The sequence below is a fragment of the Stegostoma tigrinum genome, chromosome 7 (assembly GCF_030684315.1).
Source record: "Stegostoma tigrinum isolate sSteTig4 chromosome 7, sSteTig4.hap1, whole genome shotgun sequence".
Taxonomy (NCBI): Eukaryota; Metazoa; Chordata; class Chondrichthyes; order Orectolobiformes; family Stegostomatidae; genus Stegostoma; species Stegostoma tigrinum.
In genome coordinates this window covers 89,139,167-89,155,972 of record NC_081360.1, presented here as the reverse complement: position 1 = coordinate 89,155,972, position 16,806 = coordinate 89,139,167, and the positions used below count along the sequence as shown (strand labels likewise).

The 16,806-nt window shown below is 46.5% G+C and overlaps 1 protein-coding gene across 1 annotated transcript; it reads left to right on the top strand.

Moving 5' to 3' along the window:
* Nucleotides 1-478: 478 nt before the first annotated feature.
* LOC125453790 (inhibin beta B chain-like) lies at nt 479-16,187 on the top strand. The gene is made up of 2 exons (XM_048533726.2): nt 479-878; nt 13,408-16,187. The coding sequence occupies exons 1-2, from the start codon at nt 479-481 to the stop codon at nt 14,202-14,204; spliced, it is 1,197 nt and encodes a 398-aa protein (XP_048389683.2). The 3' UTR covers nt 14,205-16,187.
* The last annotated feature ends 619 nt before the right edge of the window (nt 16,188-16,806 follow it).

Below are 16,806 nucleotides of genomic sequence, written 5' to 3'. Positions count from 1 at the left end.
TGACTATATGCTGGGCCACTAGAATGACTTTAAAGTTGGGGCTGGCAGAGGTGGAATGTTAAACCGTGCAGATTAACTTCAAGCGAGCCTGAAACGGCGTTCAAAATTGTAATAAAAGACTTAGAGCTTTTCAGTGTGGATGCTAATTTTTTTTGTATCCCAGCCGCCCTTCAGTTTTTTTTGGAGGGGGGAGCGAAAAACGTTATTTATCACAGGGAGCCTGATGCTATCTGGAAACATTCCCAGTAGAAAGCAGGTTCCTGTCTGCTGATATAATGCTAACTGAGGCGCTACCGCAATACAGTGGCGACCCCAGCACGAACATTGAGCCACTTTTAAGTCACATTTGATAGGGGATTTTTTTTTCTCTCTCTCACTCTGTGTGTGTGTTGGGGGGGGGGGGGTGGGGAGGTGGGGAGGGAGGGGTGGGTGGGGGGGTGGGGGAGAGAGGGAGAGAGATCTCGTTGGCCCTGGAAAGATGAGCGTCTTTTGCCTGAGCGGAGCGTGGCTGCTAGCGATCGTGGTGTGTGGCGGCTGCACGCCGGCTCCGGCAGCCGAGGGCTCTCTCCCTTTCACCGGCGCCGGCTCCTGCGCGACCTGCGGGCTCAGCCAGCCAGACGAGCCCGGCCAGACCGACGCGCTTCTCCTGGAAGCCGTCAAGAGGCACATCCTGAGCCGCCTGCAGATGCGGGAGAGGCCCAACATCACTCACCCGGTGCCCAGAGCGGCGATGGTCACCGCCCTGAGGAAGTTACACTCCGGCAAGATGAGAGAAGACGGCAGGCTGGAGATCCCACACCTGGATGGCCATGCGACTACCAACACCAGGAAGGAACTGCAGGAGCAGACTTCGGAGATCATCAGTTTCGCTGAGAGAGGTCGGTAAACTTTCACGGATACCAAAGCCCCAACAATGAGAGTAAAGTCATTGGAATAAATTGGAAAGAACCCCTTCCCTCTTTAGCAATACTGACAGTGACTTTACTCCAGTTCACTTAGTACCTAAACGGCTGGGTTTGGAAGGTTTTCCAAACTGTAGCGTTTGACAGAAGAATCGGAACAGCTCCTGATCAGTTCTTTTGATTGGAAAGCCTGGGGTAATAATACACTGGTTAGAAGCTCCCTTTAAAGTTAACAGCAACGCATCTGAGACACCAAGAGAGCTGCAACTTAGTCCCAAACCAAATGACAGTCTTGGAGGTGGGAAGGGGTGTTTAGGTTGTGTTCCGGTGACCCTCATCTCCGATGTGAGAGCCGTTTGCCAGGGACTACAGCCATCGCTAACGGTTAACACTGTAGCTGTTGCATAGCCGTAATTAACGTGCAGAATCAATCCAAAACCAGAATCGCAGGGGGAGGAAAGATTAAATGGAAAGGACTACGGCCGAAAGGGAGGCGGGAGGTAATTAAATGGGGCTCAGGATTTGTTCATCAATGATATTAAACAGTAGTGTGTGTGAGAGAAGCTCCAATTTATAAGTATTGCTCGAGAAAAAGTAGTTTGATGTAAAATTTGACACCAAATGGCAAAACCCCTCACAGCCAGGGCGGGCTGTCTTGCTGCAGTTTATTGTAGTGTAGATACTAACCCGCACGTACATCAGCAATAAACAAAGCGTGAACTGATTGGACAGCTCGATTGAGGTGTTCACAGCTCAAAAGTCAAACAGAAAATCAAACCAGGGAACTTCTGGATAAAGAAGGATACCGCCTGATTTTGGTTATGCGCTTGGTTAAGAGAGATGTACGCCAAACTGGTAATAGGATAGCTGTTATTTAACATAGTTTTACCATACTGTACTGTAAGAGATATCTGGGCACGGTGGTTCAGTGGTTAAACGCTGCTGCCTCAGTGCCAGGGACCGGGGTTCGATTCCACCCTCGGGCGACTGTGTAGACTTTGTATATTTCTCCGGGTGCTCGGGGTTTCCTCCCACAGCCCAAAGATGTGCAGGGTAGGTAGATTGGTCGTGGGAGATGCTGGGATTTGGTGGGATGCTTTCAGAGGGTCGGTGTGGACTCGATGGCCCGAATGACCTACTTCCATTCTGTAGGGATTCTATGAAATTGTCAGCTAAATTCGGAAGCAATATTTGATACAGTATAACATTAAGGATAAAACGCCCTCTCCAAAACCATAACAAACGCATGATTCCCGATGTATGTTGGGCGGAGGAAGCAACTGGAGTCTGATTTCAAATGAAACGAGGTTAAACTTAAAAATGTTTTCCTGCCAAGTTACAGTATAACTTTCCTTTTCGAATTAAGACCCACTGGGTTGGCGGATTCAGGGGGAAAAGCGAAATCAGAGAGTGTTCCAGCATTTCATAGTTTGTGTATCGTGCACACATTTTCCGGATTACTGTACTTGCGAGTTATGTGATGATTACGCGGCCCCTCCGCAGCCCTCCCCACTCCCACCCCCGCCCCGAGAGCACCAAACAGCCAGCCGGTCTTTGAAAAGAAAATGCTGCATCCAGTCCACAGTCAGCTTCGCAATAGCGGTGCGAACATCGTTTTTAGGGCCTTGTAAAGTTTACAGTTGGCGGAAGAACGCGCTTCCACTTGTTATAGAAGTCTGTTTGCGGCTGTTGTGTGGCACGTTCCCAGTTGCTTTGAAACCTGGTCAAAACCTATCGACCTAAACTGCTCCATCTTTGTATCGGCAATTGTCTTTTCTGTTCGGAAAAGTATTGGTATAAGAATACTTGTACATCCGAGGCTAGAATCTATATAGAGCCTTCTCAACAAGTGAGAATCCAACTATCTAATTATGATTTCAACTGTGTGCACAGTGCATTTAGGAATAGTGCGTGTAGATGGACTGGGCAGGATCACCTTGTGAAAGTGAAATGTATTGGTCAGCCAATCTTTTGCACGCAGTTGGATTTGCTTGCACCTGGCGATTGAACGGGTTCGGGCTTTGCCAATGTGTAAGCGTGCCAGTATCACAGGGGGCGAACTGTAAAGCCGTGCTTGACTGAACCACTTATATTGAAGTGTGCTGAGGCCTGCAGTATTTCTGGCATGTTGTAGTGAAATCACATTGATGCGCTAGAACGCATTTCAAACTGTGCCCTGAAGCCCCACTGCAGAGGATGAAAGTTGTCTCTTCATTCGCTTTATTAGCTGTCTCAATCTAAAAGTGCGCGCATCGGGGATTGCCATTGACATAACCACTGACTCAGTACCAGTTAGAAAGTTGCCTGGAATGACCTGAATCTGGCCTCTGTGGCCACCGTCTTTTCAATGTCAGCCTGATTAGGATGCCCATCCCTGTTTGCGTGCGGTGGCTATCTCCGTCAGTGATTTCCTTGTGATTTCCAGCCCGCAGTCCCAATATGTGAAGATGATGAGGACGCCTCTGAGCAGTTACTTTCAACTGTTTATTTGGAGCGGTTATTTTCTGTTTCATTGGGACATAGTTAACGTCAAAAATATTTCTCAAGGCTCAGCGGTGCGAAGCGACAGGGAGACATGCTACCGACCCCTCACTCCCGTTAACCCTGAATTAGTGTATTCCCTGTGTTAAACCTGAGTTAATGTGCCTCACTCTCTGTTAAACCTGAGTTAGTGTGCCTCCCCAGTGTTAAACTTAAGTTAATATGCCCCCCGTGTTAAACTTAAGTTAGTATGCCCCCCTCTCTGTGTTAACCCTGAATTAGTGTATCCCCTCTGTTAAGCCTGAGTTAGTGTGCCCCCCCGTGTTAAACATGAGTTAGTGTATCCCCCGTGTTAACCCTGAATTAGTGTGCCCCCTCTCTGTGTTAAACCTGAGTTAGTGTGCCCCCTCCCTGTGTTAAACCTGATTTAGTGTGCCCCCTCTCTGTGTTAAACCTGAGTTAGTGTGCCCCCTCCCTGTGTTAAACATGAGTTAGTGTGCCCCCTCTCTGTGTTAAACCTGAATTAGTGTGCCCCCACTCTGTGTTAAACCTGAGTTAGTGTGCCCCCCCGTGTTAAGCCTGAATTAGTGTGCCCCCTCCCTGTGTTAAACACGAGTTAGTGTGCCCCCTCTCTGTGTTAAACCTGAATTAGTGTGCCCCCTCCCTGTGTTAAACCTGAGATAGTGTGCCCCCCCGTGTTAAACCTGAATTAGTGTGCCCCCCAATCTATGTTAAACCTGAGTTAGTGTGCCCCCCTCTGTTAAACCTGAATTAGTGTGCCCCCCACTCTGTGTTAAACCTGAATTAGTGTGCCCCCTCTCTGTGTTAAACCTGAGTTAGTGTGCCCCCCGTGTTAAACCTGAATTAGTGTGCCCCCCTCCCTGTGTTAAACCTGAGATAGTGTGCCCCCCGTGTTAAACCTGAATTAGTGTGCCCCCCACTCTATGTTAAACCTGAGTTAGTGTGCCCCCCTCTGTTAAACCTGAATTAGTGTGCCCCCTCCCTGTGTTAACCCTGAATTAGTGTGCCCCCCGTGTTAAACCTGATTAGTGTGTCCCCCACTCTGTGTTAAACCTGAGTTAGTGTGCCCGCTCTCTGTGTTAAATCTGAGTTAGTGTGCCCCCCGTGTTAAACCTGAGCTAGTGTGCCCCCTCTCCGTGTTCAACTTGAATTAGTGATCCCCCTGTATTTAACCTGAGTTAGTGTGCCCCCTCTCTGTGTTCAACCTGAGTTAGTGTGCCCCCTCTCTGTGTTAACCCTGGATTAGTGTGTCCCATGTGTTAAACCTGTGTTAGTGTGCCCCCCGTGTTAAACCTGAATTAGTGTGCCCCCCACTCTGTGTTAAACCTGAATTAGTGTGCCCCCTCTCTGTGTTAAACCTGAGTTAGTGTGCCCCCTGTGTTAAACCTGAGCTAGTGTGCCCCCCTCTCCGTGTTCAACTTGAATTAGTGATCCCCCTGCATTTAACCTGAGTTAGTGTGCCCCCTCTCTGTGTTAAACCTGAGTTAGTGTGCCCCCTCTCTGTGTTAAACCTGAATTAGTGTGTCCCATGTGTTAAACCTGAATTAGTGTGCCCCCGACTCTGTGTTAAACCTGAATTAGTGTGCCCCCTCTCTGTATTAAACCTGAGTTAGTGTGCCCCCCGTGTTAAACCTGAATTAGTGTGCCCCCTCCCTATGTTAAACCTGAGATAGTGTGCCCCCCATGTTAAACCTGATTAGTGTGTAGCCCACTCTGTGTTAAACCTGAGTTAGTGTGCCCCCTCTCTGTGTTAAACCTGAGTTAGTGTGCCCCCCTGTGTTAAACCTGAGCTAGTGTGCCCCCTCTCCGTGTTCAACTTGAATGAGTGATCCCCCGGTATTTAACCAGAGTTCGTGTGCCCCCTCTCTGTGTTCAACCTGAGTTAGTGTGCCCCCTCTCTGTGTTAACCCTGAATTAGTGTGTCCCATGTGTTAAACCTGAGTTGGTGTGCCCCCTGTGTTAAGCCTGACTTAGTGTGCCCCCCACTCTGTGTTAAACCTGAGTTAGTGTGCCCCCCTCCCTGTGTTAAACCTGAATTATTTTGTCCCCCTGTGTTAAACCTGAGTTGGGGTGCCCCTCGTGTTAAACCTGAGCTAGTGTGTCCCCCGTGTTAAGCCTGAGAGAGTGTGCCCCCTGTGTTATACCTGAATTAGTGTGCTCCCCTCTCCGTGTTCAACTTGAATTAGTGATCCCCCTGTATTTAACCTGAATTAGTGTGCCCCCCTGTGATAAACCTGAGTTAGTGTGCCCCCCTGTGTTAAACCTGAGTTAGTGCGCCCCCCTGTGTTAAACCTGAGTTAGGCTGCCCCCGCGTTAAACCTGAGCTCGTGTGTCCTCCTGTGTTAAGCCTGAGATAGTGTGCCCCCTGTGTTATACCTGAATTAGTGTGCTCCCCTATGTTAAGCCTGAGTTAGTGTGCCTCCTCTCTGTGTTAAACCTGAGTTAGGGTGCCCCCGCATTAAACCTGAGCTAGTGTGTCCCCCGTGTTCAGCCTGAGATAGTGTGACCCCGTGTTATACCTGAATTAGTGTGCTCCCCTCTCCATGTTCAACTTGAATTAGTGATTCCCCTGGATTTAACCTGAATTAGTGTGCCCCCTCCCTGTGTTAAACCTGAGATAGTGTGCCCCCCCATGTTAAACCTGATTTAGGGTGCCCCCACATTAAACTTGAGCTAGTGTGTCCTCCTGTGTTAAGCCTGAGATAGTGTGCCCCCTCTCTGTTTTAAACCTGAATTAGTGGGCACCGCTGTGATAAACCTGAATTAGTGTGCCCCCTGTGTTAAACCTGAGTTAGTGTGCCCCCCGTGTTAAACCTGAGTTAGTGTGCCCCCTGTGTTAAACCTGAGTTACTTTGCCCCGTCTTAAGCCTGAATTAGTGTGCTCCTCTGTCTTAAATCTGTGTTAGTGCGCCTTCTGTGTTAAACCTGAGCTAGTATGCCACCGCTTTGTGTTAGACCTGAGTGTCTCACCCCCATTGTATTAAACCTGACTTAGTGTGTTGCCCTTTCTGTGTTAAACCTGAGTTATTGTTCCCCGCGTGTTAAACCTGACTTGGTGTGCCACATCTGTGCCGAATTCTGAGTTAGTGTGCCGCCCTCTTAAGACTGAGTTCATGTGCCCCCTTTTTAAGCCTGAGTCAGTTTGGCCCCCTTTCTGTGTTAAATCTGAGTTCGTGTGCCATCCCGTTTCAAACCTGAGTTAGTGTGAATCCCTCTTAAACATGAGTCAGTGTGTGCTCTCTCTGTGTTAAACCTGAATTGGTGTGCCTCCTCTCCATTCAAACCTGAGTTAGCGTGAGCAAAGAACAAAGAAAATTACTGCACAGGAACAGGCCCTTCGGCTCTCCAAGCCTGCGCCAGTCCGGATCCTCTATCTAAATGTGCTGCCTATTTTCCAAAGATCTGTATCCCTCTTCTCCCTGCCCATTCACGTATCTGTCTAGATACATCTTAAATGATGCTATCGTGCCCACTGCTATCACTCCCTGGCAATGTGATCCAGGTATCTACCTCTGCGTAAAGAACTTTCCATGCATATCTCCCTTAAACGTTTTCCCTCTCACTTTGAAATCATGACCCCTAGTAATTGAGTCCCCACTCTGAGAAAAAGTTCTTGCTATCCACCCTATCTGTACCTCTAATGATTTTGTAGATCTCAATCAGGTCCCCCCTGCCCAACCTCCATCTTTCTAACATAAATAATCCTAATCTATTCAACCTCTCTTCATAGCTAGCATGCTCCATACCAGGCAACATCCTGGTGAACCTCCTTTGCACCCTCTCCAAAGCATCCACATCCTTTTGGTAATGTGGCGACCAGAACTGTACACAGTATTCCAAATGTGGTTGAACCAAAGTCCTATACAAGTGTAACATGACCGGCCAACTCTTGTATTCAATACCCCCTCCAATGAATGAAAGCATGCCATAAGCCTTCTTGACCACTCTATCCACCTGCGTTGCCACCTTCAGGGTACAATGGACATGAATACCCAAATCTCTGTGTGCCTCCTTCTTTGCTTTGAACCCAAATAAGCGTGCCTCCTCCGAAATAATTCCACAGAGGCCGGTATCCTGTCACCAAGTCACATATATTTCCACGCACATTGTAGTTGACACTGGTCCAGCTTCCTCAGAATGAACAGGATGTCTGACACACCTGTTTATATCTGTTAGCCAGGGCTTCCTGACTGGACCAGTTTAACAATCCCAAACACGGAACTCATATTCCATAAAGTCCGCCTGTCTGTCCTTGTTACAATCATTACATCCCTTCCCCTCTAAGTCTTGCAGTGTGGCTTGGAGCATTTTCCGACCACATTTGCCTCCTCTGAGTCAACCTTGTGTTCAAGTGGTGTATACCAGACTGTTGCCCACCTCCTATGCCTGGACTGTCTTGGAAGAAATTCATTCTCTTCTTCAGGTGGCAAAAGTGTCAGGACTCTATCTGACTCTGAGGTTTCATTGACACATGACATAGCAGGTAGTCCCCATGGGTTCTGACAGCCTTCCAGCTGTTCTCAGTGGCCGTGCCCCAATTGCAAACTTGTAGCTTACATGTGGTCCATGTGCTTGTCCAGGACCGCCTCACCTACTCGAACTTTGTATGTCACAGGACCTGACCTCAGGTTGACCATGTCTCTTACCCATGCAGGGCCATTTCTGTGGTTTCAGTACCAAACTCCTGTCCCATGAAATAAGTTGTATCTCTCACTTAGAAGAGCCTTGTGCCTAGCAACAATGTTCCTCATGCTCCAAGTCTGGGAAGATCAAATTTAAACCGGTGCTGGATTTTCTCTCCATTAGCAACTCATCTGGAGCTATCACTGCAGTCATATGAGGGGTGTTCCGATAATCAAATAGGAATTGGGACAATTTGTTGTTGAGTGTCGCTATAGGCTGTTTCTTTAAGCCTATGAAGTCTGGACTGCTCTTTCTGCCAGACCATTGGATCATAGATGATATGGAGTTGTCATTATATGCCAAATGCCATTTGACTTTAGGAAATAGTTGAATTTCCTGTTGATAAATGATCAGCCATTGTCTGTGAGTTCTGCATTTTGGAAAGCCAAATCAGGGCAGGACTTTTACACTTAATGGTAAGGTCCTGGGGTGTGTTGCCAAACAAAGAGACCTTGGGGTGCAGGTTCATTGTTCCTTGGAAGTGGAGTTGCAGATGGACAGGGCAGCAAAGAACATGTTTGATACACTTGTCTTTGTTAGTGAGTGCATTGAGTATAGGAGTTGGGAGGTCATGTGGCTGTTCGGACACCAATTAGGCCTCTTTTGGAATACTGTGTTCATTTCTGATCTCCCCGCCATAGGGAGGATGTTACAAAACTTGGAAGGGTTCAGAAAAGATTTACAAGGTTTTTGCCAGGGTTAGAGGGTTTGAGTTATAGAGAAGCTGAATAGGCTGGGTTATTTTCCCTCGAGCTTTGGACGCTGAGGAGTGACTGTTAGAGGTTTATAAAATGATGAGGCGCATGGGTAGCGTGAATAGCCAAAGTCTTTTCCCCAGGATAGGGGAGCCCAAAACTAGAGGTCAAAGTTTCAAGGTGAGAGGTGGACAATTAGAAAGGTACCAGAGAGGCAACATTTTCACACATAGGGTAGTGTGTGTATGGAATGAACTGCCAGTGGAGGTGCAGGAGGCTGGTACAATTATGCCATTTAAAAGGAATCTGGATGGCTACATGAATAGAAAGAGTTTAGACAGACATGGGCCAAATGCTGGCAAATGGAACTATATTAATTTAGGATATCTGATCGGCATGGATGAATTGGACTGAGGGTTTACTCCCGTGCTGTACATGTCTATGAATCTTCAACACTTCTGGGAGGATATGTAACCCCAAAGATGGTTGCAGCTTTTCTCTTGTCATCCCTGTGTTTAACAAATGAACTAGTTGCAAATCCAATAACCTTGAGTGGGCATCCATAATGACTAAGGACATTGAGCCCGTGAAAGGCCCAGTGTCGTTGACTTGTAACCAAGTCCAGGCCATTCCCATGAATGTGGGGAGTTGCTGGCAGTAATTTTTGTCCTTGTTGGCACTCTGTGCACTGCCCTACCAATGCAGCTATGTCTGCATCTACCAGACATAACTTCTCATCAACATCTTCATTTTGGACACCTCTGGATGACACTGGAGGAGTTCAACCAGCATCTTGCAATGACCTTTGCCTGGGACAATCACTCTTGCTCCTTTTACAAAATGCCGTTCTCTCTGGTGATCTGATCTCACCACGTCCAGAAAGGTTTCAATTCTGGTTTGATGGCCATTTTGCTTCCTCCATCACCACCAGCTGTTTTGGTTTTGTCTGCACTGGAGATTTTTGCATCCTCACTCTGATATTGTCAGTGGTGACAGGAAGAGTGCCCAGAAAGTTTAAAACCAGAACAGACTTTTCCAGTGGCAGCATCACTGATAGTGTCTGCAGGAGGTGGCTCAAGGCAAGCTGCATTTGCTCTTTGGCTCCTGGAAAATGTTTCAATTTGTAATTGTAAGCACTTTGAATGAAGGCCCATGGTTGAATTTGACATAAAGCTGCGGTCAGCATAACCTTGTCCTCTTTAAGCAGCCCTAGCAGGGGTTTGTGACCTGTTACTATTACAAATTTACATCCGTAAAGGTATTGGTGGAACTTTCTCACACCAAAGATGACTGCCAAACCTTCCTTCTCTATCTGGGTGTATTTGTGCTCTGCATCAGCTAAGTCCAGGAAGTATGTGCTATTGAGGGTTCCTCTCTGTTGGGCCATCTGTGAGCCAACATTACCCTGATACCATACGGAGAAGCATCACATGTCAGCGCTAGATTTTGCTTGTGATCATAGTGTGTCAACACCTTAGATGATGACAGACGGCTCTTCACTTCCCTAAAGATTATGTCTTGGCTACAAGACATTTCTAAAGCTGACACTTTTTCAATAGCGGATGTAAGGATGCCAGGATAGAGGCCACATTACATATGAACGTTCCGTAATAATTCACCGAACCAGAGAAAGTCCTAAGCTGCGGTACAAGCATGGGAGCCAGAGCACCTTTGATTGCCCTCACTTTATCTTCCAAAAGGTGTAATCTGGTCTTGCCAACTCTGTAGCCCAAGTAGGTCACTTGGTGTGCCTGGAACACACAGTTTTCCCTCCTAAGGCATACATCTGCCATGGGGAAACATCTAAAGATTACATCCAAGTTTTCTAAGTGCTCTTTATTGGTCTTCCCTGTTATTTGCACATCATCCAGAAAAATAGTGACCTGGGGTTGACTTTGTAAAATGTTCTCCATCATTTGCTGAAAAATGGCACAGGCTGATGAGACTCAAAAGGCAGTCTTGTATATTGGTACAAACCCTAATGGCTATTAATGAAGGCATACTTCTGGGAGGGCTCATCTAACCACAGTTGCATGTATGCATGGCTGATGTCCAGCTTTGTGAAAGACAGCCCCTTCCTTTGCCAGCTTTGCAGATATATTCTCTATGGAAGGAATTCGGTATTTATCCAGCTATGAGAAGTGGTTTACCATTTGTTTGAAATTCCCATAAAGGCAAACCGACCTGTCGGGCTTCACAATTAGTACAATTGGTGCTGCTGATTACACAAACTGCATAGGTTTGATGATTCCTTGGCTTTTCAGCCTCCTGTTTTCTGCCTGTACTTTTGCATGTAAGGCAAATGGTACTGGTAGGCCTTGCAGAATCTTGCAATTACTTCCTGGTCACATGCAAGGTAGCCTTGGCTCTTTTGAAAAATCTCCAGGTATTTAATTAGTACTTCATTCACGCAGCCATTTTCTAATGAAGACATGTTGAACCAATTCAGTTGAATCTTTCTCAAACAAGTTCACTCCACAGGGCTTAGACCATAGCCTTTTACTAGATTCAGTGACAATTAAACCAGTTGCTTCTCACTTGAGACCCAGACTGAGGTTGTACCCTTAATCTGTAAAGGTTTCCAGGTGTAGATTCTCAGTCTAGGCAAGGTCTTAGCAAATTTAAGGGTTGAGGTCCAGAGCAAATTTTCTTGAAGACTGGTTCTTCAAAGACTGTATCTGTGATAGTCATGGAGGTATCAACCTCCATTAGAACGAGACAACCATTTAACCAGATATTTATTTTGATTGATTCTGATTTTTGATTCAGGCCAAGTGGGTCTCTTTTGCTGCTTTGAGTCCACTGACCGGCAGCAACTATGATGGCTTGATCCTGAAGAAAATGTTGAACGCTTGGCAAGGCTTGGCTTTTTTTTGATGTTTTGCTATAGGCTGACCTAGAGACCCTCTGTTCAAGGTATGTCATGACTGAAGCTATGCAATAGCCTTCATTTAAGAAGTGACCCTCTGGGTCAATTGGCACGCTCCATTTTCTAATGCCAAAGCCAGTTGCAGTGCTTGTTTGATGTCCAGTTTGGCTTCAGCTAGTATGCACTTTTGCATGGTTAAGTCATTAATCCCACGTACCAAATTGTCTGTCAGAATCTCATTAAGGTTTAAACCAAAGTCACATGTCTCTGCTAGTCTTAACCTTACCAAAAATCCTAACACAGATTGCCCATTCTCAAACTGCCAAATAGGCTCAGTTACATTTTACTGGCAGTTTCACAGGCTTAAGGTTCTTTAGTTATTGTGGACATCCACTCAAAGTGGCTGGACACGTATTAAGTTAATGCATCAAACATGGAGATGACAGAAATGCTGCGAGCAACTTATGCAATACACGGGCTTCCAGAACTGTTAGCCACAGACAACAGGCCATCATTTACCAGCAGTTAATTCGAGTATTTCCTAAAGTCAAATGGCATTTGGCATATAAAGACAACTCCATATGATATGGTCTGGATGAAAGAGCAGTCCAAATTTTGAAAACAGGCTTAAAGAAACAACCTGCAGCTTCACTTGATACCAAACTGAACTAGTTCTTATTTATTACTGGGCTACCCCTCATGCAACTAAAGGGATAGCTCCAGCAGAGTTGCTAATGGGGAGATGACTCCACAACAGGTTAAATCTGATCTTACGGTAGCTGTGGAGGTGAGGGTGAAATGGTATCCAGAACCCCAACAGCAGTCACAAGACCCCTCTAAGGTGAGGGACAATTTAATTCAGGAGTATATTTTTTTCCCTTATCACTACTGAAATAACACCACAAAAAACAGTATCCTATCACCAAGTCATCCTTCATTTCCACATGTATAATAGTTGACACTGGTTTAGCTTCCTCAGAGCCAGCTCTGAGTGAACAGAACCTCTGACCCTTTCTGTTAATTTTCCAACTCAGTTACTCCCCTGAAATGAGATTCTGAATCCCTGCTTTTTTGTTCCTATTCTATCTTTTCTCGTGTTCTCTTCTTGCTACACAGCAGTAATTTGCTCCCATAGCACCTAAATTGTATGCGGTTAAGTGCAAGGACTCAGTGAAAACACATTTTGTGCAATAATTTTATTGAATATTTCCACCACCAGGAAAAACACCCCGGTGGCTAGGAAAACTGTAACCTACAAAGTCCAAGAGCAGCAATGCTTACGTGACAAAAGGGAAAGAGGAGGCTGGGGATTAAATCAAAATAGAATTGCAGGATAAATTAAGCACCCCACAGTGCCCACCTCTCTCTGAAGGTACCAAGAACACTGGTGCTCCCTCTCACTATATCTATCAGCCAGGGCTCCGTCACTGGACAAGATTAACTGCTCCAATCAGGGAACTCATATTCCATGAGTTCCATCTGGCTGATCCTGTTACTACATCCCTGACCTGAGTTAGTGTGCCCCCTGCTCTGATGAACGAGTTAGCAATGCCCCCAAATTAAACCCAACTTAGTGTGCTGTACACTCCTCCCCAGAGTTAGTGTGCTTCCCAAATAAAACCCGAGTTTGCGTGCTGCACCCCCACCCTCCCATTAGTGTGAGAGTAAACTGAGTCATAGAGAATAGTCAATATATTTCTGACTCAAATAAGCGAGGTCTAACACAGATTGTTTCTCTCTGTCCTTGTGCACGCAGACGAACCGGCTTCCTCCAAAGCACGCCTGTACTTTTTGCTTTCCAACGAGGGCAACCAAAACCTGCTGGTGCAGCAGGCCAACCTGTGGCTCTACCTGAAGCTGCTGCCGCCGTCCTCCTCCTCCACCAAGGCCGAGAAGGGAGGCCGGCGACAAGTGACGGTGAAGGTGTCCCTACGGGGCTCGGGAGCCGGGGTATCAACCCGCTGGTCGTCGGTGGAGAAGCGGCTGGAGCTGAAGCGAAGCAGCTGGCACACGTTCCCGGTGACCGAGGCGGTGAGGGCGCAGTGGGAGCGGGGCCTGAGGCGCCAAGACCTGGAGGTCGAGTGCTCGGGCTGCGGGGCGGCGGCCGCGTCGCCGGTGCTGGTAGAGCGGGCCGACGAGGCGCACCGGCCGTTCCTGGTGGTGCGGGCGCGCGCTCTGGATGCTAAGCACCGGATCCGGAAACGGGGCCTGGAGTGCGACGGCCGCACCAGCCTGTGCTGCCGCCAGCAGTTCTACATCGACTTCCGGCTGATCGGCTGGAGCGACTGGATCATCGCGCCCGCCGGTTACTATGGCAACTACTGCGAGGGGAGCTGCCCGGCGTACATGGCCGGCGCGCCAGGCTCTGCCTCGTCTTTTCACACTGCCGTGGTCAACCAGTATCGCATGAGGGGCATGAGCCCCGGCTCCATGAACTCCTGCTGCATTCCCACCAAACTCAGCACCATGTCCATGCTCTACTTCGACGACGAATACAACATCGTGAAGAGGGACGTGGCCAACATGATCGTGGAGGAGTGTGGCTGTGCGTGAGGGCGCTTCAGCAGTTTGCCCCCATTTTGTTTTGTGTTTTAATGTTCTTATTTTTATTTACGGCCTGTGGACACTTTTATGTTTCCCGAGTGGTTATCCTCGGCACTCGTTTATTTTTCTGCCCCACCCCACCGTGCCTCTCTTCTCCCCTTTCCTTCCTCCAGTCATTGACTTTTCGAGGATCAAGTTTGGTCCATTTGGAGAAGGCTCAACGACAGTCAGCGTCCTCACTTGGAATCGTTTCAGGAGCAAAGGATGGACACAGTGTGAATGTTTAACACGCAGTAATGTCTCTCTCTCTCTAAGTGGCTTAAAGACAAAACCCGGTGGAAGCACTCAAATCCCTTTGAAGCACTGTAAAACTGAAAAACAAGCACATCCGCAATGTATTTAAATGGTGCCAGAGTCACCTTTTTTTAAAAAAAGTTTTATTTTCGTGGGGTGGGGAGTAGGAAGGATTGTTCCTTTGCAGCTTCAACCAGAAGTTGAAACGCTTACTTATTTATGCCGCCAAGACTTTCGTTTTATGCTATAGTGAGTTGGTGTGGGAATGGTCGGACCTGGAGGAGCCAGCCTTGTGTTTTTGTTTTGCTTTCTCTCTCTCTGTCGAGTGTACACACGCACTTCTGTTTGATCCGTGGTCACGCAAAAGTGGGGAAACAAAAGAGAAAGGCATGTTGTTCTAACCGCTGAGAAACTTTTGAGGTACTGATCGTCACTCGCCACTGAACAAACTATCCCTCTTGCCCGCCCCACGGAAAGTAACTTCTGCTCAACGTGTCTTCACAATGCAGGCAGCTCAGAACACTGGGGTCTCTGTTTTCTGTTCACTCAACCTGGCTGTGCCTCGGACATGGATAGGGGCGGTCTGAATGGAGACTTGGCGACGATTTCACACGTTTCAACCAACTTCCAAATAACGAATCGACTCATTTTAATACAATTATCCATCATCTGTGGAATGCAACACGTCTTGCCCCCTTCCCCCTGCCCTTCCTGAATTTCTGTTTTCTGTCTTCCTACAATGTGTTTTAATCCTATCTTTCATCCCTTTCTAGCGTTCCCTTTTATAAACTGTTTTCAGATAACGAGTTAATTCACAGTGGGCCAAATGGGCGATTGTATTAAAAAGAGGCCCTTCAGCGCTAGCACGGTCTAAGATCACTCCATAATGAATGGGATGCACTGTGCATTAATGGTCATATATTGCGTTAAGACGCTGGAGCTGCATAGCACTTACAAAGTACCGAACGCACATTAAGCACTTGTTCCGAATGCCTTGGCAAAAAAGGGTACTTAAAACAGTGCACTTATCATGAATTATCAACTCCGTTCGTTTCTTTATTAAATAAGTGCCGTTGGGAGCTATGCAATGGAAGCGATTGGCAGTAAACAGGTGAATTTGTCGGTTTTAAAATCTTTACGATTACTTGAAGCTAAATCTTTCGCTTCCGGTATACGGCGAATGATTGTTTTATAATAGTTCAGTTCGCGTTTTCTATTTGCACTGAGAAGTTGCGTTGATTAGTTTTAAAAAAAACTGCCATTTTTAAAAAAAAGTGAAAATGTTATTTTTATAGAAAGAAGAAGAATTCTGGGGGGAGGGGTAATCGAAATGTATTATAATATTAATGGATTAAATAACGGAACCAAAGAGGTCAAGCATTTAGTATTCTGTAAATGTCATTGGGCGGCAAGGCCGTTGAGAAGTTTAGTGTTGTGTGGCAGGTTAGCAAGGAACATGAATATTTTGTCAGCTTCATGTTATTACAATGTCTCAATAACCCGTGCAATTTAATCAAGATAGCACATGGCTATATCTACAGTACCAACTTGTCCCATTTTGGCTGCATCATGCACTACCTTTATGGTTAAATATGTGGTCATTTCGAACTGGATCAAATTCATCTCCATTTACTAGCTAACAGCTGGACTATTTGACATTTCTGTACAGTTTGGCTACAATAAAAGAAAGCAAGGCTACATTGATGATCAGTGTCTACAGTTATTTCTACCAGGCCCAGGGTGGAGTTGAACGCTGACCCTCCCCTGTGTTTTCTCCAAATGATTAGTTCTTTTGGCAGCGAGTTCTTGCCTATACTGGGTATTTCTCAGTCTCCTAATCTGTCCTGTCCTGCATTGCTTACTTTTTCTCAAAAAACCTATCAAGACATGTTGTAGCACACCTCCAGGGCAAGCAGGATTGCAACCTGAGGCTTTTGGCCCAGAGGTAGGGACATTATCGTTCTAACACAAAACACGATTACTCATTGTCATCCTGATTCAATTAATCCCAGAAATTAGGGTTGTGTTAGGGACTAAGAGCTCCAATAAATATCACAACTCAAAATGTATTTTTCTGGTGCATTTACAATAAACAGATTAGAATAGTAATGGCTAATTTAGCTTTCTGAGTTCCCACTAGCCTGTTGAAACATTCAACTGTATTCATAGAATCACAGAATTGGTAAGGCACAGAAAACGGCTGTTAGGTTTAATGTGGCTGACCCAGCTCTTTAAATGAGCATTATTTCTAATAGCAATCTCCTGTTTTCCCCCCATACCCTTACACATTTTTTCTGGGGTTGGTTTAGTTCAATTG